Raw genomic sequence first — 26,000 nt, 5'->3', positions numbered from 1 at the left:
CTCCAGGTTCAGGTGTTGCAGGCCTCCAGTTGGTCTCTTTACAGGCAAAGATAAAAAAATAGTTTGGAGAGTTAGAGTTCAACTTATAAAAAAAATATGCATCTTTTTTTATGTTTTTCCACATTTGAAGATAAAAGATACATATTCATCCCCAAAAGGTTTTTTGTCCACATATATCAAGGGGCTTAGGTGTAATTAATAGGAAAAGAGAATTTGTTCATTTTATTAATTATATCTTAGGTTACTTGTCCTAACATCTATGGAAAATTTCCGTACTATAACCGATAACGAAAGTATATAGAAATGGAAAGTGGTGTGCATTTACTTCCGCTCAACATAATCAAAACTGCATAATCATGAAATAAAAATAATAGCAGTAAAAATAACCATTTGTTCTTTGGGTCACTCCAACCTTTTAATTTTGTCTTTTGCGAAAAAAAACAATGCGCACTTAACATTAAGCGGAAGTGAATGCAATCCGCAGAAAATTAGGGGATCTTCCATGATAGGGGTAAGAAGAGGGGTTTATTATTATTGAAGGGGGGGGGGGATTATTTATTAAAGTACATTCTAGTGTATGATGTACATTTATGTAGTACGAACTATTACATATATTTTATAGTTACATAAGGGTACATTGTTCAGCAAATTTGAACATCGGGGGAGGGGTATAAGATTAATGTTTTTACCTGCTAAATAGTTTCACATCACTATCGGCCAGGGTGAAATGTTTGTCTGTTAAGATTTCGCGAATAAATAACATAAGAGGGTTTTCGTATGAGTCCCGAAATGGTTTTCTGCTAATCAATTTCTGAATGAAAGTCTTCCGGACAGTTTAAGGCTATTTTTCCTTTTCCTAAAATTCATGGCCCCTATGGGCCTATATGCTAGGGCGAAGCCACTATTTCAGAGATCTAAAGGAACAGAAAATATGATGTTAACTTATGGAAAATTTTCAGATTAAAGTTATTTAATATAAATACATGTACAATCAGATCACATATAAAATGTAAACATTTATATTTTCTCAATTAATCAACCCATCAATAAACATGATTATTAATTAATGTTATACTTAAAATAAACATAATCTATAATTAGAAACTTAACTAGGTAATTAAAAAAATTTAATTTCTGCATAAAACGATTGAAAAATACGCAAAATATTACACAGACAGACAAACATACATTCTACTACTTCGGCAGATAAAAATTACTACACAGAATGTCCAGAAATTATTTTCGTATTCATTCGAATCCGGTGGATAGGAACCGGTTCTCATCCATACGAAAAACTATGTCTAGCATCGTATTTTATCCAGCTTTCTACGAATATAGAAATGTACAATCATAAGATTGAAACCAGTTTTTTTAGTCGGCGCCTTTGGCACCTCGGGGCTAAAAAAACTAGTTTTAATCTCATAATTGTACTTTCTATATCCGCGGAAAGCCGTTTGTAATACGATGCGAGAAATAACTATTCTCGTAATCATTCGAATCCGGTGGATAAGAACCGGTTCTCATCCATACGAAAAAACTATGTCTAGCATCGTATTATACCCAGCTTTCTACGAATATAAAAATGTACAATCAAAATGCTGGTTTTAATCTTATAGTAGTACATTTTATATCCACGAAAAGCTGTTAATAATACGATGCGAGAAATAACTATTGAATTGCTTAATCCGAAAAAGATCTAATGAACGCAAAATATTGTGAGACCAATGTTATCGAAGTCCAAATGACGAGAAAGCATTTTTTTTTTTGGGTGGAATAGGTAAAGGTTATAGATATAAAAGGCATAAATAAGTATATTAAAAATACCAACAAACTTTCGAAAGACTACCGTTTTGGAAAAGAACAAATGGGTATACAAATAACGAGAAAGAATCAATATTGGTTTTAAATTGGTGGAAAAAGTGAAAACTTTATGCCTTTTTCGAAAAAAAAGTAAAAAAAACAAGAACATTAAAATGCATTATTTATTTGAGATAACATCTGCTTATTTTTTAATAATAATTCAGGGGGGGAAAATGCCCATTTTTAATTTTTAATATAAGTGAAAAAATAATATTTTAACAACAAAAGATATAAAAATATATGTATATAATAAGCTTCCGCGCCATACGGGAATGTTGAATGATTTTCTTATAAGTTAAAATCAGAGATTTCTGTTTCTTAAATTGTAACCGAACAGGGTTTAAAATACTAAAATAATTTTGTTTTTGGCGATTTCCCTCAAAGGAGCTAGCCAAGCAAAATAAGGACGGGGTAGTTTTCTTTTAAGTTTTTCTTAGGGTACGGGTAAGGGCATGCAGATATAACATCTACCCCCTACCCCCATTTTCATTTTATTTAAAAACAAAGAGGAGAGGGGGTTATGTACTCGCTAAGCACTTTGAGAGAAAGCACCTCTTCTTAACTTTAATAACGAAGACAAGAAAAACTTATTTTTGTCTTCAACTTTTACACCAGTCAAAACTCATTAGAGGACAACTGTGCTTTTTTTTATAGAAAGTATAAAAAATAATAATCTGTGAAAAATTATCCTCATATACACTATACAGGGCAGGGATAGAGGCAAATTAATATTCCATTTATTCTAAAAAATTCAGCCCCAGAAAGCTGATCAGTATTTATAATTTGGGGAAAGAAAAAGTTGTAAAATAACTGTAGGTATTCTTGTAATATTTTTAACAAGCCAAAAAATTGAAGGCAAAGTAGTTTTTCTTGAAAATGAATAAGACATTAAGATCACATATTATTGGACTTAATAAGTAGTGTGTTTTTTCTTGATCTAGAATACAATGATAGATTAAGAACATTAATACGAAATATATTTGGAATGGTTGCCTTAAAAAATTATAAATCCTTAAAAAAAAAATCACCAGTTTAATAAGAATTGAAACCTAATTTTCTTAAAACTAAAGTTCAGCAACATTAAATAACAAAAATACATCTATACAGTATGATTTTATGTTTATGTAACTTTCATTAGTATTTATTTTGATGATTTTTAAATACAATTATATATATCTCAGTGTGTTCAAAACCGATTAATATCCGCTGGCTTAGAGCCGGTTCATAGACATACTGAAAAATAATGTATATCATCGTATTACAGAAAATATTCCACGAATATCAAAATAAAAAATCATAAAATTAATACCTACCTACCAGTTTCTTATAGCCTGCAAAAACTTGTTTTGATCTTAGAATTTTCCTTTTAATATCCACGGAAAGCTGTCTATAATACGAAGCAATAAAAAACTATTACTAAAAGATAAGTAATAAGATTCTTCACTTCTTAATTCTTATGTAAAAAAAGCTGAAACTTATAAGGTTCAAATCTTATATTATAAATATTTAAAATGAAATAAAAGTAAGCATTAATCAAGATATAGAAATGACGATGATAAATAAAATGAAAATAGCATGGATGATTAAACAAAATAAGGATAAAAGAGATTTTTTCTTCTTCTAAAACATAAATAAAGTTGTCTTTCTAACAACCCTTCAATTTTTAACTTATTTTATTTGATTATGGTATTTTAACTAAAATAGGAACACATCAGACTTAAATTGAATGAGCGAGACCAGAAAACCATGAAAACGGACTTGATTTTAAAGGACTTATGATACTTTATGTTCTGAGAGGTCTCACTCAAATAATCAGGAATCTTAAGGGATAAGACTATGGACGAGAAATTGATGTACCAAACTAACAATTGCACCGTTCGTAGATTAAAAATAATGATTGAAAAGTTAAACAATACTTGAGTTTTAACCAACCTATAAAGATATTAACAAAGTACCCAATATTTATAGTTAACGTAGGATTAGCATAAAACTTTGGTAACCAGTACGATTTACAGTCCAATGCCCCCTCCCTTCCTACAAATACTTCAATTCATGACTGATGTAGATAGGTATGTATAAACATATTTAACTTTATTTTCAAACACTGTATGTATTAATTGAAGATGTATACGACTAAAATTCAGTGAGAAATTTTATCTGGAGAAAAACTATTAGGGTCAATGGAAGTTCCGCTGGTAACATTGGGGTTGCTTATTGTTATGGAGGCGGATGTTGAATCGTCCGCGATGATGATAAACAAAATTACTTAGATCAAAATTATTGAAAAGTATGAACGCTACTAGTTTTATGCCAACCAATTAAAGTATCTAGAGTTTTTGAGCCAAAGGATAAAGTATATTAAACTTTGTGTACCAGTGCTACTTAATTTACATTCCTATGTCCCACCCCACTCTGATTTTATCTGGATCAATCATCTGTGACAAGAGCAAAAAAAATCGGACAAAATAGTTTTTCCTCAGATAAAATATCCCAACATTACTGAGGAACTACTTTCTTAATTTAAAAAAAAATTTTACATGTAGGTACATTGTACATTACTTTACATGTAAAATTTAGACTATTTTTACAAAAGTTTTGTAAAAATAGTTGTCAAAATAGTTTTTTCTTAGATAAAATATCCCAATATTACTGAGGAACTACTTTCTTAATTTTAACAAAAATTAACATGTAAGTACATTATACATTACTTTACATGTATAATTTAGACTAATTTTACAAAAGTTTTGTTTAGTTTTAAAAATGTGTTTTTAAATGATTTACAAAAGTAATCTATAAAAAAAGGATATCTCCACAAAGTTGATTTAAGTAAAATAATCTTCTTTATCTTAGCTCATTCAAAACCCTTCATGAACCTATCTCTTTTCAACATAATAATTTTGTTTTGTTATGAAATGACACTAGTAACTTAAATCTAAACTCTCAAAGAAAATTCATTATTGTTCACTGCATTTAATACATCACTTTAGCCAATATACAAAAGATTGTTTTTTGTTTGTTTGTTATAAAAGTGCTAGAAACTAGTTCTTAACTATTATTCTTTTTTATCATCACTAGTGGAGTCTAATTTGACTCTTTTAGCGGCTGGCTCGTCTGTAGAGCTGCTAGCTGCTTCGTCCTGGCTGCTGGCGGCTGAGTCTTCTTGGCTGCTGATAGCGGCTTCTGTGGTCTTTGAAGATCCTAAAACAAATATAATATTTGGTAAAAATAAGTTTAGGAAAGGGTTATTTTGAAAGTGAGAATATTTAATCTTTATAAATACTATTTTGTTTCAAATTTTTCCGCCAATAAAAATATATTGAGCAAAATGTCATGCATCATTTTAGTGTAGAATTTATAGCGTAATATAAGTTATCAATAGTATATACAGGGGTGTATAGGGAAAAAATGTAAAAATTAAGAAAACTGAAAACATTTTTTCCATTCCCCCCCCCCCTCCTTGGTGAAGAAAAACTAAAAAAATTTGTGGTAGGAGGGAAAAAATAAATAAAATATAGAGTTCTTTAAATATTTTTCCATTTTCCCCCCTACTTGGTAAGAAAAAAAAGGGGGGGGGGGGAATAAAAAAATTTGTCGCCGGAGGAAAAAAATAAATCTTGTGCAGAATATAATATTATACACCCCTGAGTATATATTTCGAACAGTTTCTTAAACTGGTTCTGGTATACCTGTAAAATTTCCAATAAAGATATTGCAATTACCTGAGGTTTCTGTTTTCTGTTGGCTGCTGCTGGAAGCTGCGGCAGCTGACGAGCTGCTACCGGCGGCAGCTACAGCTGAGCTGCTACCAGATGCTGATGAACCGCTGCTGCTACCACTACTGGAACTATTTTAGTAGATTTGTTTATATAATTTCTGATAAATTCAAGAACAAAGCAGGAAAAATTTGCCTGAATGAGCGTTTAGCGATCCTGTTACTTTAATATAATGAAAGTGTCATTTTTAATTGTGATAATGTTATAAAGTAAAAGTATTTTTGATAATTCATAAAACAATAAACATAAACATCCCTAGCGCCGGCTGATTCTGAATTTTGCCCCTCGCTGCTGACAACATCCTTGCACCCTGCCAGGGTGGGCTTGAACCTGACAATGACCGCGGTCATGTTGTCACACCCGGTCCCGTCGCCCAGGGTGTCATGTGACAGGCAATTGTCAAATAACTGAAAATAATAAGATATGTAAGAACAATTTATAGTAGTTTATCTGTTAACAATAAAAATTTCTCTTAAAACCCAAAATATCTCAAGGTTGTTAAATAAGGTACAACCTCATTGATGATAAACAAAACTAACCAAATTAAAATTATTGATTGTTACATTTGGACAGTTGTAATTTAGACCATCCAATCAAGATTTAAAAAGAGAACCCAAAGTTTTTAAGCCAACAAATTACAGAACGTTACAACCCTTTCTGTAAATTAGAATTAGAGGTTGTGTAATTTGAAAATTTCTAGTTTAAACCAACCAATCAAGATTTAAACTTTAAGTTTTTAAGCCAAAGAATCAACACATGATTATAAAACTTTGGGAACAAGTATCCTTTACAGTCCAATGTCTCCTTCCATCCTTCCCTGACACCTAGTTGACGCATTACACTTTACCTCTTCGCAAAGAGTGGACAACTTGTCGTCGGGGACATCATTGATCTTCTTGTTGACGAACTCTACGACCTCCTCGCTCGACATTGAGTTCCAGATGCCGTCGCAGGCCAGGATCATCCAGCTGTCTTTGGCGGGATCAAGCTCGAGCACCTTTACAACAGTTTATGTGTGTAGGGATGAATGTAATACTACCCAAGGACATACAAGGTAGGGTGGAATGAGGTGATTACACCTCCTTTCTATTTTTGCTCAGAGCTTTTTTTGCAAATCAGGTATATTTTTAGACATTTTCCACCAAAACTTAAGGATTCCCCCCCCCCCCCACCCCAAGAAAAATATTCCAAGGTGGTAATTGGAAACCGCCTCCCCCCCCCCCCCCTCCCATCAAAATAAATTTACCCACAGGGAGCGCAGGGGGATTTAAAAAATGGACGTCCTTAATACAATAAAAAAAAATGTTTTGAGCGCAATAATCTGTATCTTTCACTTTATTTATTCTACAGATATTGTCCCACTGTGAAATGGTGTCCATACAAACTGGCAAATATTGGAGCAAAATAGCAGCTAAGAAATTAATTCAAAATGAACACAAAATATTGTAAAAGAGTTTTATAAAAATAATGTATACTGTGTACTATATAAATATATATTTAATCATTGGAGCCTCTGTTAATCTTACACTATGACTGTACCCAGCCATCCTGTAATGCATTAACAGAGACTCCTGTTTATTGCAGGTTATTTAGATAGATATGGCTAGCGGCTTCTTAAGCGCTTAGATATAAGTTACATTCCAACAACATCCTTGTGTGTCATCAGTAAATCTTCATTCAACAGCATAGAGGCGTACACAGTGGGGGCTGACGTCAAACCAGCTCGCACCACAAACAAAACTTAGCTGTTGGAGAAAATCTGCTGAACTGTAACAACACACAATACTTTGAAAGGTGTGTATACTTACGTGGTGGCAGCGGTATTTCTACCCACGCAAAATGTCAAAAATCAAAATTGACCCTCCCAGCCAACTTCCCAGCTCTGGTATTACAGCAATACAGTACAAGCAGTGGAAAGTAGCACTTAAAATATTTCTCCAACAAACTTCAGAATTTCGTGAATTCTATCCCGGAGGTAAATATCCACAATGGGAGGCTCTTGAAGACAACCCGCTAAGAATATCCAAATTAGCCAGCTCCGACAAAAAAACAACAGCCACTTCTGATGAATTTATCTCGAAACCTTCCTTGGTATTATTGCCAGATATTCAGACGAAGGAGACTTCGATGACATTCTTGAAAAATCAACAAGTTTGGAATTTATATTCCAACTACATGAACGGCGATATGGAATCCAAAGAAAGGGGAGATACTTCCATAGATTAGATTCCATCAGATTTGATAAATCAACAATGACTGATCACTACAAATTCTATACTGACTTACGTTCATGCTTTAAAAGTAACCTTCTCAAAAAAGGTGATCCTGTAAAATCTAAAAATTCTGTGATGGCTGAAGATGAGAAAATTACTCCAACAACCGAATGTCTGCTCATTTCAATTGCCCTGGAAAGAATAGATCCTAGACTTCCATCTGAAATTGACCGTATTTTTGGACATCGAATGAACGAAGGAACCACACTACTTGATCTTCATAGTGAAATTTTATCTTATGTCCCCAGAGCACTTGAAGCTTTAGACAGAGATGAAATGGTCTGCAATGCCTACATGCTTCAACAACAACAAGAACCAGAAAATGATAACAATGAAGATATTGACTTAAATTCATTCTCCTACAATAAACCTAGAATGAATACACGTCCAAACAGATCCTTTAAGCCTAACCAACAACGAAACCAAGCAAAAAAGTTTTGCAAAGTATGTCAAGCGCTTGAGATGCCAACATATATTATTAACAGTCATAACCCCTCTGACTGCAGAAAAAAACACATGCTTCAACAGATTGCCATTGATGATGCCGAAATACAGCAAAATCCTGAACAAGATTGACTAGCACAACAGCCAATAATAGCTGGCCTCGAAACAATAAAAACGTTAGATCCACAACCTTCACAAATTCTTACTGTTTTTACAAAATCTGGAAACCCTGTATATATCACCTTGGACGGTGGTGCCACAGGCTCATTTATAACAAAAAAGTGTGCTGATGAGAATAACTTCAAAATATGGAAAAACAACCAATCTGCTGGTCTTGCTGATAATTTAACAAGTGTTAAATCTGTTGGTTACATTGAAGAAACTCTTTATCGAGATAAATGGTCTGTTATTTTCAAAGCCTTAGTTGTTGATAACTTAAAAGCCCAAGCCTATGGTGGCCAACCTTTTTTGATATCCAATGATATAATCCAACGTCCTGCAAAAAACCTCATAACAATCCATGGCCAATATACAGTTCTGCAAACAAATGCAAATATACCTGCAACCATGCCAAATTCTGCTGCTCTGATAACTGTCGCTAATATGAATTTGAAGAAAGAAGTTCTATACCCTGGACAATCCATCAACATACCCATACCTCCAACTATCATCTCTCCTAAAGTATCTGTTCTGCCATGGATGGAAACTAAGGTAAATAATTTTCCTCATCTTCAAATTGTTGATAATAAGCAAGTTTATGTTGAAATTGATAATACCACAAATGAGCCCATTATTATTGGTAGCGATTTAAATGTCATTGGATTAAGGGAATGTATAGAAACTGATTTAGCTGAAATCCGTCAAATCCCTCATACTAAACGTTCATTTGCAAAAACAAACAATCACATAGATCAGATAAATGCCAAAATCAAGGAAACGGACATCCTTTCTGAAAAACAAATAAACATGTTAAAATCTTTACATAATGATTATAATAATGTTTTTGATGGACAACTTACAGGATACAATCACAATTTTGGTAAACATACAGCCTCAATTCAATGGGCTGATGATTCTAGACCTAAATCTGCAAGGGCATATTCGCCAAAATGGTCCTCTGCAACTGATAAACTTTTACAGGAAAAGATTGATGAGCTAACTGAGATGGGTGTACTTACTGATCCCTACGAGAATGATATTCAGATTAAATGTATCCATCCATGTTTCCTACAGAAGAAAGCAAGAGCTGGAAGTAAACCACTGGACCAATGCAACACTGACGAGGTAAGATTTCTTACTGCAGCTAATGCCGTTAATGATAAATGCCGTCAAGTACAGACTAAAGTCCCTGACCAAAATGAGATCTTTAGATTTGTTGCACACAACCCTTTCATAATTTATGCAGATTTATATGAAAGCTTTTTCCAAAACCATTTAAATCAAAAAGATTGGGGCTATATGGCTATTAATTCACCATTCAAAGGGTTAAGAGTCTATACAAGATCAACCCAGGGTTTGCTTAATCAAGATGAGGAACTAAACCAACTACTCTCTAAAGTTCTGGGAAAACTAATAATGGAGGGCCTATGCATGAAAATCGCCGATGACCTTTTAATTGGGGGCCAAACTATTGAGGATGCTATTGAAAATTGGGGTAAAGTTCTGAAACAACTGTCTCTGTCCAATCTTAAACTGTCTCCTGGAAAAGTTAGGATTTTCCCCAAAGAAGCAACAATTTTTGGTTGGGTTGTCAAAAATGGCAAAATAACTCCAGATCCCCACAGACAACTAGCTCTAACCAAAACCAAATACACTGATATCATCAAAATCAAAGATCTACGTTCATGGATGGGTGTGTATAAAACATTTTTGATTGCTATGCCAAATTTAGCTGGTTTAATGGACCCTTTTGTCGCCGGTGTTAAAGACAACAAATCTGATATTATTTGGACTAATTCTCTTATTCAGGCATTTGAGACAGCAACTGAGAGGGCAAAGGATTCTATAAAATATTTAGCTCTGCCTAAGAGAAATGAACAGTTAATCCTGATGCCTGATGCCACTGTGAAGAACCCAGCTGTTGGATTTACTATGAATGTTGTGAGGGACAATCAACTTTTGCCGGTAATTTTTTATAGTTTTAAATTATCTGACCAACAAAAAGACTGGTTTCCTTGTGAAAGAGAGTGTTTAGCTTTATCCACAGCCGTTAAAAAGTGCTCACACTATATAATTGAGTCAAATTTACCAACATTAGTTTTGACTGATAGCAAACCTGTCATGGAAGCCTCAAAATTAATTAAACAGGGTAAGTTTTCAGCATCTTCTAGAATGTCGTCTTTTCTATGCTATATTAGTAGATACAAAATTGATATACAACATGTTTCTGGAAAATTTAAAAACAACATTGCTCCAGATTATCTTTCCAGAAATCCAGCCAAATGTAATAATAATTCCTGCCAAGTGTGTAAATTTATCAATGAAACTGCTACTTTAGCCGCTAATAATGTTGAAAATGATATAAATGCTATCCCTCTAGGCTCTGTTGATTCGTGGAAAAAAATGCAATTTGAGGATTATGCTTGCTCTGAAGCCTACAGAAGACTTAAATCTGGACAACAACCATCCAAAAGAGGACAAAATTCCAACGATATTAGAAGATACTATGGTACATGTCAGGCCAAAAATCTTTTGGTTGTAGAAGATAAAATCCCAAATACAACTCAGGTAAATTTTCGTATTGTTGTTCCTAAAGATTTTGTTCCAGCTGTCATAACACATTTACACAATCAAGACAATAAGCATTTATCATCTTATCAATTAGAAAAGACTTTCAATCGACATTTTTTCGGCATCCATGTGAAACTAGCCATTAAAGAAACTCTAGACAACTGTACTCTTTGCAAAGCAAATAAACAGATTCCCATTAAAAACACAAATCCCACTTCTGTTTGTAATCCTGAATCCCCTGGGCGCATTTTTAATGCTGATGTAATCAAACGACACCAACAGAAAATTCTCGTGTGTACCGACCTTTTCTCGTCATATACAACTGCATGTTTAATATCTGATGAAAAAGCTGAAACTTTGAAAAATGCATTAATCAAACTAATTACACCAATTAGGAGCCAAATGGATGTTTTAATCAGAACCGATTCTGCCACGGGATTTAAAGCTTTGATAAATGATCAATCTTTTCAAAAATTACGCATTTTAATTGAAACCACTGACCCCTCCAACAAAAATTCGATTGCCACTGTAGATAATGCCATTAAAATGCTTGAAAACGAAATTGTCAAAAACGCCCCTCATTCCACTCAAATTAATGAAACAATACTTGCTCTTGCCCTCACAAACCTAAATTCTATGATTAGAAATCGTGGTTTATCTGCACATGAAATTTTATTTTCCAGGGATAATATTTCAAGTAAAAATCTACATTTTTCAGACAAACAACTTGCTGAAAAACAAGTTTCTATCAAAACAACAAACAATGCGAAACAAGATGATAAAAACAAAGCCACTACTTCCTACAAATCAGGTGATTTTATTGCAATAAACAATGAAAAATCTAAACATAATACTCGTGATGTATACTTAGTAAATAAAGTATTTGAGGACAAACTACAAGTCAATAAAATTATAAGATTCCATTCTGAAAATTCTAAACTTCAAACTAAGCCCAGAATCGTGAGAAAAAATGACGTATTTTCTGTTTTACAACACAAAACTACATACAAATCTACAGAAAAATATCATGAAAATGTTCCTACAAAACCACAAACAAATAAACCAGTTTTTCAGAAATGGAATCCATTTCCAAACTATGATGATATTGAAGACAGTGATGATGATTATACAAAACCTGAAAACAATTCTGATCCTTATTCTGACCTAAGATTGTGGGAAGAAAATCAAAGATTACATGCTAGAGAAACTTTAATATTAAATGCTTCAACTCCAAGACAAAAATCACAAAGTATAAGTGATTTCCGAGCTACACGTCAAGATTCAACCTCAACCCAAGACGAGTGGGATCATAATTTCGACACTAACAATCCTCAATACCAAGAATCTGATGATGAATCATTTCATGATGTGTTTGATGAATTTGAAACTATTATGAATGAAACTTTAACTCCAATGAACCAAGTACAGTCTATTGATAATCTTTACCAAACCCATGGTTTAAATGTCAACACAAATCTATGCCAAAATGTTTCAAACATTCTTCCACCTGCTACAAACCAATCAAAAAAAAGAATTTCTCCTCCAAGACAACTTTTGCCGTTGGAAAAAGAACAACGTGGAATTGAAACCAGAAGAATGAAACAGGTAAGATTAACATGCTCCAATGATAGCCTCGAAACCCTTGGAAAAGGGGAAAAAAAGAAGAAAAGTGGAAATGCGCAATAATCTGTATCTTTCACTTTATTTATTCTACAGATATTGTCCCACTGTGAAATGGTGTCCATACAAACTGGCAAATATTGGAGCAAAATAGCAGCTAAGAAATTAATTCAAAATGAACACAAAATATTGTAAAAGAGTTTTATAAAAATAATGTATACTGTGTACTATATAAATATATATTTAATCATTGGAGCCTCTGTTAATCTTACACTATGACTGTACCCAGCCATCCTGTAATGCATTAACAGAGACTCCTGTTTATTGCAGGTTATTTAGATAGATATGGCTAGCGGCTTCTTAAGCGCTTAGATATAAGTTACATTCCAACAACATCCTTGTGTGTCATCAGTAAATCTTCATTCAACAGCATAGAGGCGTACACAGTGGGGGCTGACGTCAAACCAGCTCGCACCACAAACAAAACTTAGCTGTTGGAGAAAATCTGCTGAACTGTAACAACACACAATACTTTGAAAGGTGTGTATACTTACGGAGGAATATTTTTAAGCAGCGCAGTAATTTAAACTTCACTGATGTTCAGCGTTCGTTCGGGTTTTTTACCTTTATATCAGGTTGTGAGGAAATCATTTGATCTTTCAATGGCAAAGTTTTGTTCTGCTTGTAGGCGTGGTCACCTATATAAAAACAAGTTATTTAGTAGCTGCGCTCTTTTGACATTTTAATTGAATCCATTTAATACACGACAAACCATTAGCGAAGAAAATTTCCCATTTTTGTTCAAATAATATTCTGAAAATTATGAGAAAAAAGCACTTTATTTAATTCATCCTATCTACTTTAAGAAATATTAATTCCCGGGACCATTAGGTATAATAATGTTATGAGCGAATCATCTCTATAATCAATTCTTTAAATGTAAGTGTGTCTCCATTAAGCATTCTGTATTTAAGTATATGTGGGATATTAATACGGAATTTTTTTAAGGTATTAAAATATGTTGAATATTAAATGGTGGTTACTATATGTTTGTTAATGTTCTTTTTTCTGACTTTCTTATTTGTTAAGCTTTGCTTTAATGAATGTTGCATCCTTGTTTGTCACAAAATGACAAACGAGCAGTTGATTACATCTTAGTTAAAGTGAAGCTGACTTAAGCAGTAAGAAAACAAACATACCAATGGCTCTGGAAAGATTAAGTCCACCGTTAACACGACCATCAGGAGTAACCTTGCCACCAGCAGTCTAAACAGGATAATCAGTAGATAAAGAAGCTGCTTTAGGTTCAAGGCATTACATCTATTTCAATTAATTTCCTTGAAAACTGTACTGTTAATTAACGTTTTAATTAACTGATATCCAATTTCCATACAAACAGCAAGTATTCCAAAGGAAGAAATACCCATTAAGACAATCGACCCTTTGATTTGTCTATCAGTAACAGAACAGCCATGCCTACTGAAATTTTTTTAACGTTTCTAATGTGACACAGTCTTTGCTCAGTCAATGAAAGGACGTATATGGTTACCTTTATTCTTTCAAGTTCAATATCGTCTTCTGGTTTATGATCCAAGGACATCTCCAAAGCCTTGCCATCCCTGCAGACAACACACCTGAACAAAAGTGCTGTTTCATTTGGAATCCCATTTTTTATGAACAAAATAACCACTTCTGTAAAAACTAAATTATTTGTTAAAAAGTATATAGACTGCTGGTTAATTACAGTACCATTAGGGGTGAATATTCCACACAATATTCATTTTAGTCCCCTCCTCCTGTTTTTTTCCAGCAAGGAAGGGGAAAATGGAAAAATATTACTCTTATTTATTTTTTTTACCCCCCCCCCCCCCCCCCACCCCCTTTAGCAGGGTCAATTTTGCAGAATATACAATCCTGAGTACCATAGGTTTTCAGTCATCGAATGGAACGTAATTTATAAACTTTGGATACTATGATAATTTACAGTCCAAATGGTCCCAACCATAGACTTTTTACTTGTGTAAACTTGACGTAAACTTCGTTTAGGGTGATAAACATGAGAAATTGGGATAGAAATTGAGAATCTAAATTAAATAGACATTCTTCAAACCGTTAAAAAATTCAAATTGTCGACTGTTGTTACAGAAATCAGTCAATCAATCCCTACCTGGAATCACCAGCATTGGCCACAAACAGTTTGTTGCCGGCCACCAGGGCCAGGACAGCAGTGCAGCCGCTGTCATTTCCCGGCTCCTCGGTAAAGTCGGCCTCAATCACACCCTCTTCATCATCCTAGTATAGGAAGAGGGATTGTTACATGATGAGTATTTAGAGAGTTAAAATTAATTAGGTAATGATAATCGCTTGTTTAGTTATTTCTTCAAAGTGCATATCGAGCACTGACCCCCCCCCCCCCCCCCCCAACTAATAAAAATAGGGGGACAAAACCCTGGAGGATTTCCCAGTGTCCAATATAACACGACCTAAAATAAAACATGCAACTCCCCTCATTTTTAATTACCTCTTCTTCAAGTTCATATGTCCCCTCCCTTCAATTTTTAATATTTACCTCTTCCTCATCCATATCCTCACTATCCTCTTCCTCCTCCTCCTCTACATCCTCAAGTTCAGAATCTGATTCATTCATTTCCTCTCCTTCAACTTCATCATCAGAGTCAGATTCTTAAAAAACAAGGATGACAACATGATCCATAAAGGCGAAGCCCAAAAAAACTCATGTAGGTATGGACAAACGGAAAATGCGAGTTATAGAGCAGATTTTCAGTTGACATAAAAAGAAGAGAGAAAATATGCAACAATTTAAAAGATAAGGGGGGGGGAAGTTTGTACACTTATAGGAAATGAAATTCAGTACCAAAGTTTGGGAGGGTACTGTGGGCTTGTTTTTAAAGTTATCAACCTAATTCTTTTTGTAGGCTCTCTTATATGACTGGATATACACGTATTTCTTTGAAAATTGAATTTCGGCACTTTCCTTCTAGGGGCTTGTGGAGCAATAGACCCCCCAAAACACTAAAAATATGAGTTCTGAACTTATTTTTAAAGATATCAACCTGATTTTTTTTATAATACTTTTTTTAACATAACCGAATCAACGAACCATTACAGATTTCATTTTGGGACTTTCCTTCTAGGGGCTTGTGGAGCAATAGACCCCTCAAAACACTAAAAATATGAGTTCTGACCTTATTTTTAAAGATATCAACCTGATTTTTTTTTATAATACTTTTTTAACATAACCGAATCAACGAACCATTACAGATTTCATTTTGGGACTTTCCTTCTAGGGGCTTGTGGAGCAATAGACCCCCCAAAACACTAAAAATATGAGTTCTGACCTTATTTTTAAAGATATCAACCTGATTTTTTTTAATAATACTTTTTTAACATAACCGAATCAACGAACCATTACAGATTTCATTTTGGGACTTTCCTTCTAGGGGCTTGTGGAGCAATAGACCCCCCAAAACACTAAAAGTATGAGTTCTGACCTTATTTTAAAGGATATCAACCTGATTTTTTTTATAATACAATTTTAACATAACCGAATCAACAAACCATTACAGATTTCATTTTGGGACTTTCCTTCTAGGGCTTGTGGAGCAAAAGACCCCCAAAAACACTAAAAATATGAGTTCTGAACTTATTTTTAAAGATATCAACCTGATTTTTTTTATAATACTTTTTTTAACATAACCGAATCAACGAACCATTACAGATTTCATTTTGGGACTTTCCTTCTAGGGGCTTGTGGAGCAATAGACCCCTCAAAACACTAAAAATATGAGTTCTGACCTTATTTTTAAAGATATCAACCTGATTTTTTTTTATAATACTTTTTTAACATAACCGAATCAACGAACCATTACAGATTTCATTTTGGGACTTTCCTTCTAGGGGCTTGTGGAGCAATAGACCCCCCAAAACACTAAAAATATGAGTTCTGACCTTATTTTTAAAGATATCAACCTGATTTTTTTTAATAATACTTTTTTAACATAACCGAATCAACGAACCATTACAGATTTCATTTTGGGACTTTCCTTCTAGGGGCTTGTGGAGCAATAGACCCCCCAAAACACTAAAAGTATGAGTTCTGACCTTATTTTAAAGGATATCAACCTGATTTTTTTTATAATACAATTTTAACATAACCGAATCAACAAACCATTACAGATTTCATTTTGGGACTTTCCTTCTAGGGCTTGTGGAGCAAAAGACCCCCAAAAACACTAAAAATATGAGTTCTGACCTTATTTTTAAAGATATCAACCTGATTTTTTTATAATACTTTTTTAACATAACCGAATCAAAGAACCATTACAGATTTCATTTTCGGACTTTCCTTCTAGGGTGTAGTGGAGCAAAAGACCCCTAAAACACTAAAAATATGAGTTCTGACCTTATTTTTAAAGATATCAACCTGATTTTTTTAACACTTCTTTAACATAACCGAACTTGGTAACTTTTACAGATTTCATTTGGGACTTTCCTTCTAGAAGCTAGTGGGGCAAAAGACATGCTGTATTTGTTGCAATTGAAAAACCAATCAATAACTAATAGTTTTCTTTTTTTACACTGAATACTTAATTTTTTTCAATTATGTAGATAGTTTTAGACTTTTTAAAATTTTTAAAATTTGTTAGGATACATCATCATTTTTAGTCTTTGTACAGTATTTCTATACCAAGTATTATGAAACCTTAATCTAGTTGTCTTAATGTAATTTTTTTTAAGAATACTACATAATATTTGAATATGACTGTGAATTGGTTCAAGCGCATTTTCATTGGTCCCTAGAAGAAAATCAAAATCTGTAATGATTACATAGTTCATTTATGTGAAAAATTTTCACATTAAAAAAATATTTTTAGTGTTTTGCTTCACAAGCTTCTAGAAGGAAAGTCCCAAAATTAAATCTGTAAAAGTTACCAAGTTCAGTGTTAAAAAAGTGTTTTAAAAAAATCAGGTTGATATCTTTAAAAATAAGGTCAGAACTCATATGTTTAGTGTTTTGGGGGGTCTTTTGCTCCACTAGTCCGTAGAAGTAAAGTCCCAAAATGAAATCTGTAATGGTTCATTAAGTCAGTTGTTAAAAAAGTTTTCTTTAAAAAATCAGGTTGACATCTTTAGAAATAAGCTCAGAACTCCTATTTTTAGTCTTTTTTTTGGAGTCTTTTGCTCCACTAGCTCTAGAAGGAAAGTCCCAAAATGAAATCTGTATTGTTTCGTAGATTTGGTTATGTTAAAAAAGTATTATAAAAAAATCGGGTTAATATCTTTAAAAATAAGCTCAGAACTCATATTTTTAGTGTTTTTGGGATCTTTGCTCCACTAGCCCCTAGAAGGAAAGTCCCAAAATGAAATCCGTAATGGTTTCTTAGTTCGGTTATGTTAAAAAAGTATTATTTAAAAAAAAAAACAGTTTGATATATTTAAAAATAAGCTCAGAACTCATATTTTTAGTGTTGGGGTCTTTTGCTCCACAAGCCCCTAGAAAGAGAGTCCTAAAATGAAATCTGTAATAGTACGTAGATTTTGGGGGTCTTGCTCCACAAGCCCCTAGAAGGAAAGTACCAAAATGAAATCCGTAATGGTTTCTTCAATTTTCTGTTAGTGTTTTTTTGGAGTCTTTTGCTCCACTAGCTCTAGAAGGAAAGTCCCAAAATGAAATCTGTAATGGTTCGTTGATTCGGTTATGTTAAAAAAGTATTATTGAAAAAAATCAGGTTGATATCTTTAAAAATAAGGTAAGAACTCATATTTTTAGTGTTTTGGGGGGTCTATTGCTCCACAAGCCCCTAGAAGGAAAGTCCCAAAATGAAATCTGTAATGGTTTCTTCAATCGGTTATGTTGAAAAAGTATTATTTTTAAAAAATCAGGTAGATATCTTTAAAAATAAGGTCAGAACTCATATTTTTAGTGTTTTTTGGGGTCTTTTGCTCCACAAGGCCCTAGAAGGAAAGTCCCAAAATGAAATCTGTAATAGTTCGTTGATTCGGTTATGTTAAAAAAGTATTATTAAAAAAAATCAGGTTGATATCTTTCAAAATAAGGTCAGAACTCATATTTTTAGTGTTTTGGGGGGTCTATTGCTCCACTACACCCTAGAAGGAAAGTCCCAAAATGAAATCTGTAATAGTTCGTTGATTCGGTTATGTTAAAAAAGTATTATTAAAAAAAATCAGGTTGATATCTTTAAAAATAAGGTCAGAACTCATATTTTTAGTGTTTTGGGGGGTCTATTGCTCCACTAGGCCCTAGAAGGAAAGTCCCAAAATGAAATCTGTAATGGTTCGTTGATTCGGTTATGTTAAAAAAGTATTATAAAAAAAAAATCAGGTTGATATCTTTAAAAATAAGTTCAGAACTCATATTTTTAGTGTTTTGGGGGGTCTATTGCTCCACAAGCCCCTAGAAGGAAAGTGCCGAAATTCAATTTTCAAAGAAATACGTGTATATCCAGTCATATAAGAGAGCCTACAAAAAGAATTAGGTTGATAACTTTAAAAACAAGCCCACAGTACCCTCCCAAACTTTGGTACTGAATTTCATTTCCTATAAGTGTACAAACTTCCCCCCCCCTTACGAAATCTATATATTAATAAAAGAATTTGTGTTATTGAAGCATGATTGAAAAACGAAGGAATTAGGTAATTAATGATCATAAGTAAAATATCAAAAAAGCTAAACCTAAAGTCCAATTTCAACCAGTAATTTCAATCTACTGAAGGAGTAGGTACTAATTTTGTTTAGCATCGTATTCGAGATTTACATTTCTAAATCGTCCTTATCCTTCAAAATCACAAAGAATACCTGCAGCTCCAAATTCTTGATCCTCACTGTCTTCACTGTCCTCATCACCAGACTCGGGGGTGGTCTTCAGTAAACTGGAGTAGATCTCGTACGCTGTACGTTTCTGTTTCTTCTAAATATAATAATCTACAGTAAACAGTAAGTTGTCTTTAATAAGCTAGAGTAGGACGATGTCCTGCTTTTTCTAAATAGAGAGGGGGGGGGGAGGTATCACCTTTTATAAATAGACTTAAAACACAAGAAAATTCAACCAAAAGAAAGAATTACAACAATGGAATTGGCTTTCAAGTAGCTTTAAAGAGGTACAATTTAGAACGGTGTAAAAACGGCAAAAAAACTGCCGTCTCCTGCCAAAATTTTGTAATTGCTATTTTTCGTCCAATTTGATAGTGTGGAAGAGTGAAAAACGGCAAGAAGGGTTTCTAATTAACCTTGTCAGCAGCAAAATGACTATGAAACAGGCAAATAACTGTATAATAATAACAATATATACCTTTACAACCTCCATCACTTGCTCTTCTGTGACATCAATGATCATACTACTTGATTTCACCATACTGGATTTGCCTTTGCCCTTTCCTTTTCCCTTGCCCTAGCGGACAATGTTTTGTTGAGGAAATTCATATTTTTATAATTGTATTAATAGCACACAAACTCTAAAACTTGGATTTGTCCGTCTGTGCGTTAACCTGTCTTAAATTAACTTTGCTTTTTAATTAAAATTTACACAAAAGTTTTTTGTTTGGGAAAAAAAACTTATTTTATAACTCTGTGAATGTACTACCATAACGAAAATATGTTTTAATATTGTAATAATATTTCACTACATCTTAAATGGCGCACATTCTATCCCGGCACATGTGTGGTTTATAAAAGAACAGCATAATTTTCTCTCAACAAAAAAAACCTTAATGTCAGCTACGATAGTTTCAACGGCTTCCTCCTTAGCAGCCACGCCATTTGTGTCTTTGTTTTCTTTCTCTTCAGTGCAGTCAGCTTTACCGTTAACTACATGGAATATAATTAATTTTTTAATTTAAGAAAATGAACATTGTCATCGTTATATAAAAGTAACACAGGAAGTTTGTTTCGTCCGTCTGTATCGAAAAATCTTGCTAACCTTTGTAACATATTTCAACCACCAGTTAATAACGTCACTTTCACAGCAGAATAATGAAAAAATAAGTCAACAAATTTCAGGGAAACTAAGTGTTTATCAAAAGCAGGATTTAGGCTATTAAGTCAGCCTCTTTTAAGATTCATATGTGTTACGTATTTTCAATGGAAAACGTCTAACTAACCCCCCCCCCCCATTTTTAATAACTTAAAAACTCTTTAAGGAATAAATTCAAGAGAAAATATAAACATTAATAATTTGCCTAATTCTGAATTTTCAGTCTTTGCTTCACTCTTAGCTTCAGTAGCAGCCTCTTCTTTTACGGATGAAACTCCGTTTTCTTTCACTGTTTCGCTCTCCGCTGCTGCAGAGTCTCCGTTTAGTTTAGGTTTTGTTTCCTCCGTTGTTGTCTCTTCTTTGGTCTTGGTTTGTTCTGGTTCTGTGGATTTCTCGCCGTTTTCTTTCAATTCTTCGCCCTCCTCGTTAAATCTGATAACAAAATAAAATGTTAGAAAATATTGGGAAGGATAAACAAGGTTGACAACATCCAAAAGTAGCCAACCCAACCAGCAAGGAAAATAAAGTGAATATGTTGTCCATCAGAGCACCATTGATAGACTAAGGTACCAAGGCGGTTCACTAATGAATGCTCATTGGTATAGGGGATCCATGCAAAATAATTCAACCATCTATCTTGAATAGCAGTTGAGAAATTCATGTTTTCACCTAAACGTAAATAGCTGACAAACAAACGGACTTCAAAACTAAATAGGGGTGACAACTTTGGGAAGTAGTTTGACTAACCACTATTGAAAATAAAAGTAATATCTAGCAACTAAAAACATCAATTTTCATTTTAACTTAAACTGTTATACTTATGTAAATGTAAAAAAAATACCTAAGAGACAATTTGTCTTTTTTCAAAGGAAATATCCTTGTGTATTCATATTGATGCCTGATTTGTGTATTAATATTGATACCTGATATGTTTATTAAGTCCCGAGCTTCCCTCTCCAACCGAAGAAGATTTAGCCCTTAGGAAAGGACTGATGGGCTTCTTTTTGTCACCATCCCGTAGACCTGCCAACGCGGGGTTTTTGAGGGCCAGAGGTTTGCTTGGTTCTCCATTACTTTCTTCACTGCTGTAACATTTCGTTTGAATATCATTTCTTTAAAAGTAGTAGGTAAATTACAGCTACATTAAAAAGTCTATCACAAAAAAGAGTACCTACGCTCAACAGTTCAGCTACTTTAAATAGTTAACAATGTCTTTTAAATTTAGCCTACATTAGTTATAAAGTAAGGCATCAAACATTTTACATTCGGTCGTTTAATGTATAACAAATGTAACTGAAATTGTTACAAGTTACCATTTCAATAAATGATTGAAAGCATAAATTACACGAGTAACATGAAGTGTTTCATAAAGCAATGAAAAAATAACATATAATCAACCAACTGCTTAATTACTAGTCAAGATGATTTGATAGGTAATATTTTGAGTTTATTATTTCCATACCATAAAAGTATCGATAGTTGAGAAACACAAATGTAAAACATTCCTTAAAATGCGAGTGTGTTTTTCTTAAAATGAAAAAGGTAAAAGAATGACTAATTTTACATTGAATAAGGGGGGGGGGGGAAGTTTTGACACATTTGCGTAAACAGGGAGTATAGGCTTTATCTTTGGACTGAGAGTATAGGTTATTAGGGATAAAATCATTCTTATATGATGAATTTTCCCAAGTTTTAAGATTTTTTGGATAGGCCTCCAGGTTCCGGAGCTCCAGGCCTCCAGGTCCTCTCTGTACAGGTAAAAATGAAAAAAAAAATTTTTTTTTGAAGAGTTAGAAGTCAACTTATGAAACAAAATATGCGTTTTTTTCTTCAAATATGTGAATAACATTCAAAAATATGCATATTTTGTTTCATAGGTTGACTTCTAACTCTTCAAAAAGAAATTATTTTTTTAATTTTTACCTGTACAGAGAGGACCTGGAGGCCTGGAGCTCCGGAACCTGGAGGCCTATCCAAAAAATCTTAAAACTTGGGAAAATTCATCATATAAGAATGATTTTATCCCTAATAACCTATCCTCTCAGTCCAAAGATAAAGCCTATACTCCCTGTTTACGCAAATGTGTCAAAACTTCCCCCCCCCCCCTTCATCATTGCAATTGATATTAAGATCAAACGATCCTGCAGGTATGTCCATTAGCTTCACCATTTTGTAATTTAGCAATAACTTGTTGGATAGGCATGGAAGCTTCTTCACATAAATGTCCTAATTCTTCCTCTTCGTCTTCCTGTAATATTAAGTTATAGGGTAGCTACGCATCTTAATTATTAATTACTAGCAGCTACGCCCCTAGAAACCTTTAGGGACGATTGAGAAAATGGGGGAATCCACCCCCCCCCCCCCCTAGCTACTTTTAATTTTTTTTTCATTATTGGCAACAAATACATTGTGGTGAATAGTACCAGTATAATAAAAAATGTTTCTCCATAGATAATAGGTAGGTAATTTTTTTTCTTTAAGGGAAAGAGGGAGTTCAGGAAAATAACTTAAAACCTTCCCAAGTCAATCAATTTTAAATCTTGAGCTTCAAACATAACCTTAATGCTTTAAATAATAGGAGTCCTTAAAAATCTTGAAGGTGAATTAGACACAATACTCTGTCACTCTATTTGTTTATTTGTCTATTTTGCTATTTCATTACTTCAATGTTTGTTTTTATAATAATAATATAATAACTAATAGAACATTTTTTATAAATCTTTACCTTATCCTCTGAATTGCCAGCAATGACTTTAAGTTCAGCGACAACTTTCCTGTCCACCAGTGTGGCGTCGAACCCGATAAAACTGTCCTCTAAAGCTTTCTCATAGTTCCCGCATTTATAATTTTCATTCTGCAGTTTGATAGTTGTTAGATCATTCAACATAGGTAGTAATAAATCAAATCACTTTTGCATGAAGATTATAAATATATGTCTGTTTGACATAAATAAAGTGTTTGACAAAATAAAGTAACATTATGGTGCATGGGGATTGATTACTGATTAGGACTTAGAAAAAAAACCTTTTTTCACCAATTAAAAATCCTGCTATTAAAGGCAGAATTAAACACACTTTTTGGGGGGAGGGAGTGATCTATCTTTCCATTGTCCTGTTATTGCACTTGATATTTCACTGTATTAATAGCAGAGAAAAAAAAACAGGTTTAAAAAAAAACAGTTTTTTTTTTTTTGGTTTAAACCGGTTTTTTTAAAATAAAAACCAGTTTTTTAATAATATCCAAATTATAGGCTAGTTTTCAATATAAACTAACAACCATTCCTTTTTAATATAATCAGGTAGATATTTGCTACAATATTCTGCAACTTCATGACCACCATGGCCGTCATACACAGCAAATAAACTTTTTCCATTATCAAAGTTTAATATGTGATTGTGAGCATCCTAAAAAATAAACAATACTTAGCATAAAAGTTAGTATTTAAATTTAAAATATGGGGTCTGTTATGGATAGAATTATAGATATTCAAACATTAATAAGAACAATTTGGTTCATTGGAAATCGACATTTAATGAAAAGTATTTAAAGAGTACATCTGTATTTATCAGTCATATATACAGACATAACCTTGCTGAAAAAAATATTAAAATTCTTAAAAGATAAGACCAAAGTCTTGACCTAAACTTTTTAAAATCTGAAAGCAATGTCATCAGTAAAAATTCGTTAGTTTACATGGTCTTTGTTAAAAGTGGGGATGGATTACTCGCCTTTAGGTTTCTGAGTTAAATTAAGAGGAAACATTTTGTGATTATTACTTTACTAGTAAGTATACTTACAAAAACACCCGAGTCAACGAATTATATTTTACCTCTTGACTGACCCTCCATCCCTGCATGGAGCTAGCACCATAGCACATGTACTCTCCCTTCTCATCTGTAGAATGTTTCTCAACAATGGGCTCCGATAAATACGCCCCCATTGTGTTTTTTTATTCTGAAATTAAAGGTTTAATTTAATTTAAGTAACCAAAGACAGGGCTTCAAGTGGATGGAAAAGGATACAGCTATATCGTAATCTCTCTAATTGAAGAAAAGCATTAATAAGATTAACAAAATAAACAAAATTGATGTCTAAAGAAAAATTCACGATTTAACCCACCCGGCCCTACATATAAATTACTAGCGGCTTCGCCCCTAGCCTCTAGGGGCTTCGCCCTATATAGTTTTGGGAAGTCAACCCTCCTTAATAGAAATATTCCAAAAAATATTCTTTGTTTAATTACTCTGTGATAAAATTAAACCCAGGTTGTGCGCTTTATGCAGAAAAATTTTAATTTGTACAAATTAAACCCAGGTTGTTTGCCGTATACAAAAAAATTTCAATTCGTAAAAATTAGACCTAGGTTGTTAGCATACACAAAAATTAAAATTTAAAAAAATATATTTTGATTTTTTTTTGGGGGGGGGGGGATTCATGGGGGCTTTGCCCCATGTTGCAGTGGGGTTCCCCCACCCCAATTACTGGTTTTTGTTTAAAAAAATTAAAAAAAAAATTTTGGAAGTGGGGATTTTTTTATTTTTTGGGGGGTTGGAGTGTCCCACCTCCCAAGAAAATAGCTTAAAACCACCAGAGGACCAGTAGGTATATTCCCAGAAAGGTAGAGCCAAATTTGATCAGCAGTTACTGAGATTTTACAAAAAATGTAAAAAAAAAAATTTTGGGGGTTGGATTTTTTTTATTTTTGGGGGGGTTATGGGTGTCCCACCCCCCAAGAAAATAGCCTAAAACCACCACAGGACCAGTAGGTATATTCCCTGAAGAGTAGAATCCGATCAGTTCAGTGGTTACCGAGATCTTAAGGGACAGACAGACAGACGGACAGACGGTCAGACGGACAGACGGACAGACATCAAGCTACTTTGTATTATAGATATTATTAGCTAACGTACGTATGACCGAACAATTGTGTTAACATAACTTTGACTACATATTAGATCAATTCATGTTCATAGAAAATAAATTTTAAACTATATATACAAATAATTGACAACATATTTGATTTAGATTAATAATATCACCAATTTCCTTTCCAAAAAAATACGTACTTTGAAAATCGGCAAGCCCCCCCCCCCCCTCCCCCATAATATTAAGTATCTAAAAGCAGAACAGTGAATAACAAGTTAAATAAAATTAGCAACACTATGTGATTTTACTTTTTCAGTTGTCATTTTATTATCTCAAAACTAAACTAAATTTTTCGTGTAAAATACACTATTTTTCGTCTGTCTGTTAAAACACCCGCGCACGCGCGTGCACATGGAGAAAAC

General features: G+C 33.4%; 1 protein-coding gene across 13 annotated transcripts; it reads right to left on the bottom strand.

Moving 5' to 3' along the window:
- Positions 1-1,968: 1,968 nt before the first annotated feature.
- LOC145321953 (protein phosphatase 1G) lies at positions 1,969-24,678 on the bottom strand. Of its 13 annotated transcripts, none has more exons than XM_080163658.1 (21): positions 24,542-24,678; positions 23,996-24,116; positions 23,438-23,568; positions 22,857-22,960; positions 21,636-21,800; positions 20,918-21,144; positions 20,446-20,546; positions 20,032-20,130; positions 19,539-19,650; positions 15,270-15,382; positions 14,868-14,992; positions 14,250-14,334; positions 13,900-13,966; positions 13,325-13,398; positions 6,481-6,630; positions 5,892-6,040; positions 5,580-5,707; positions 4,511-5,058; positions 2,910-3,993; positions 2,387-2,797; positions 1,969-2,247 (listed from the first exon to the last, which is right to left on the bottom strand). In XM_080163658.1, exons 1-18 carry the CDS (start codon positions 24,650-24,652, stop codon positions 4,913-4,915), a joined length of 2,208 nt encoding a protein of 735 aa, XP_080019784.1. In that variant the 5' UTR covers positions 24,653-24,678; the 3' UTR covers positions 1,969-2,247; positions 2,387-2,797; positions 2,910-3,993; positions 4,511-4,912. The 13 variants fall into 13 exon arrangements, with proteins under 13 accessions (XP_080019784.1, XP_080019787.1, XP_080019785.1 ...); XM_080163661.1 differs by having other exon boundaries at positions 1,969-2,237; XM_080163659.1 differs by having other exon boundaries at positions 2,398-2,797.
- Positions 24,679-26,000: the final 1,322 nt, after the last annotated feature.

Source organism: Acartia tonsa, chromosome 6, assembly GCF_053477335.1.
Source record: "Acartia tonsa isolate MP-2025a chromosome 6, ASM5347733v1, whole genome shotgun sequence".
Lineage (NCBI taxonomy): Eukaryota > Metazoa > Arthropoda > Copepoda > Calanoida > Acartiidae > Acartia > Acartia tonsa.
Note: the sequence above shows the minus strand (reverse complement) of the source record. Positions and strands in the feature narration are given on the sequence as shown.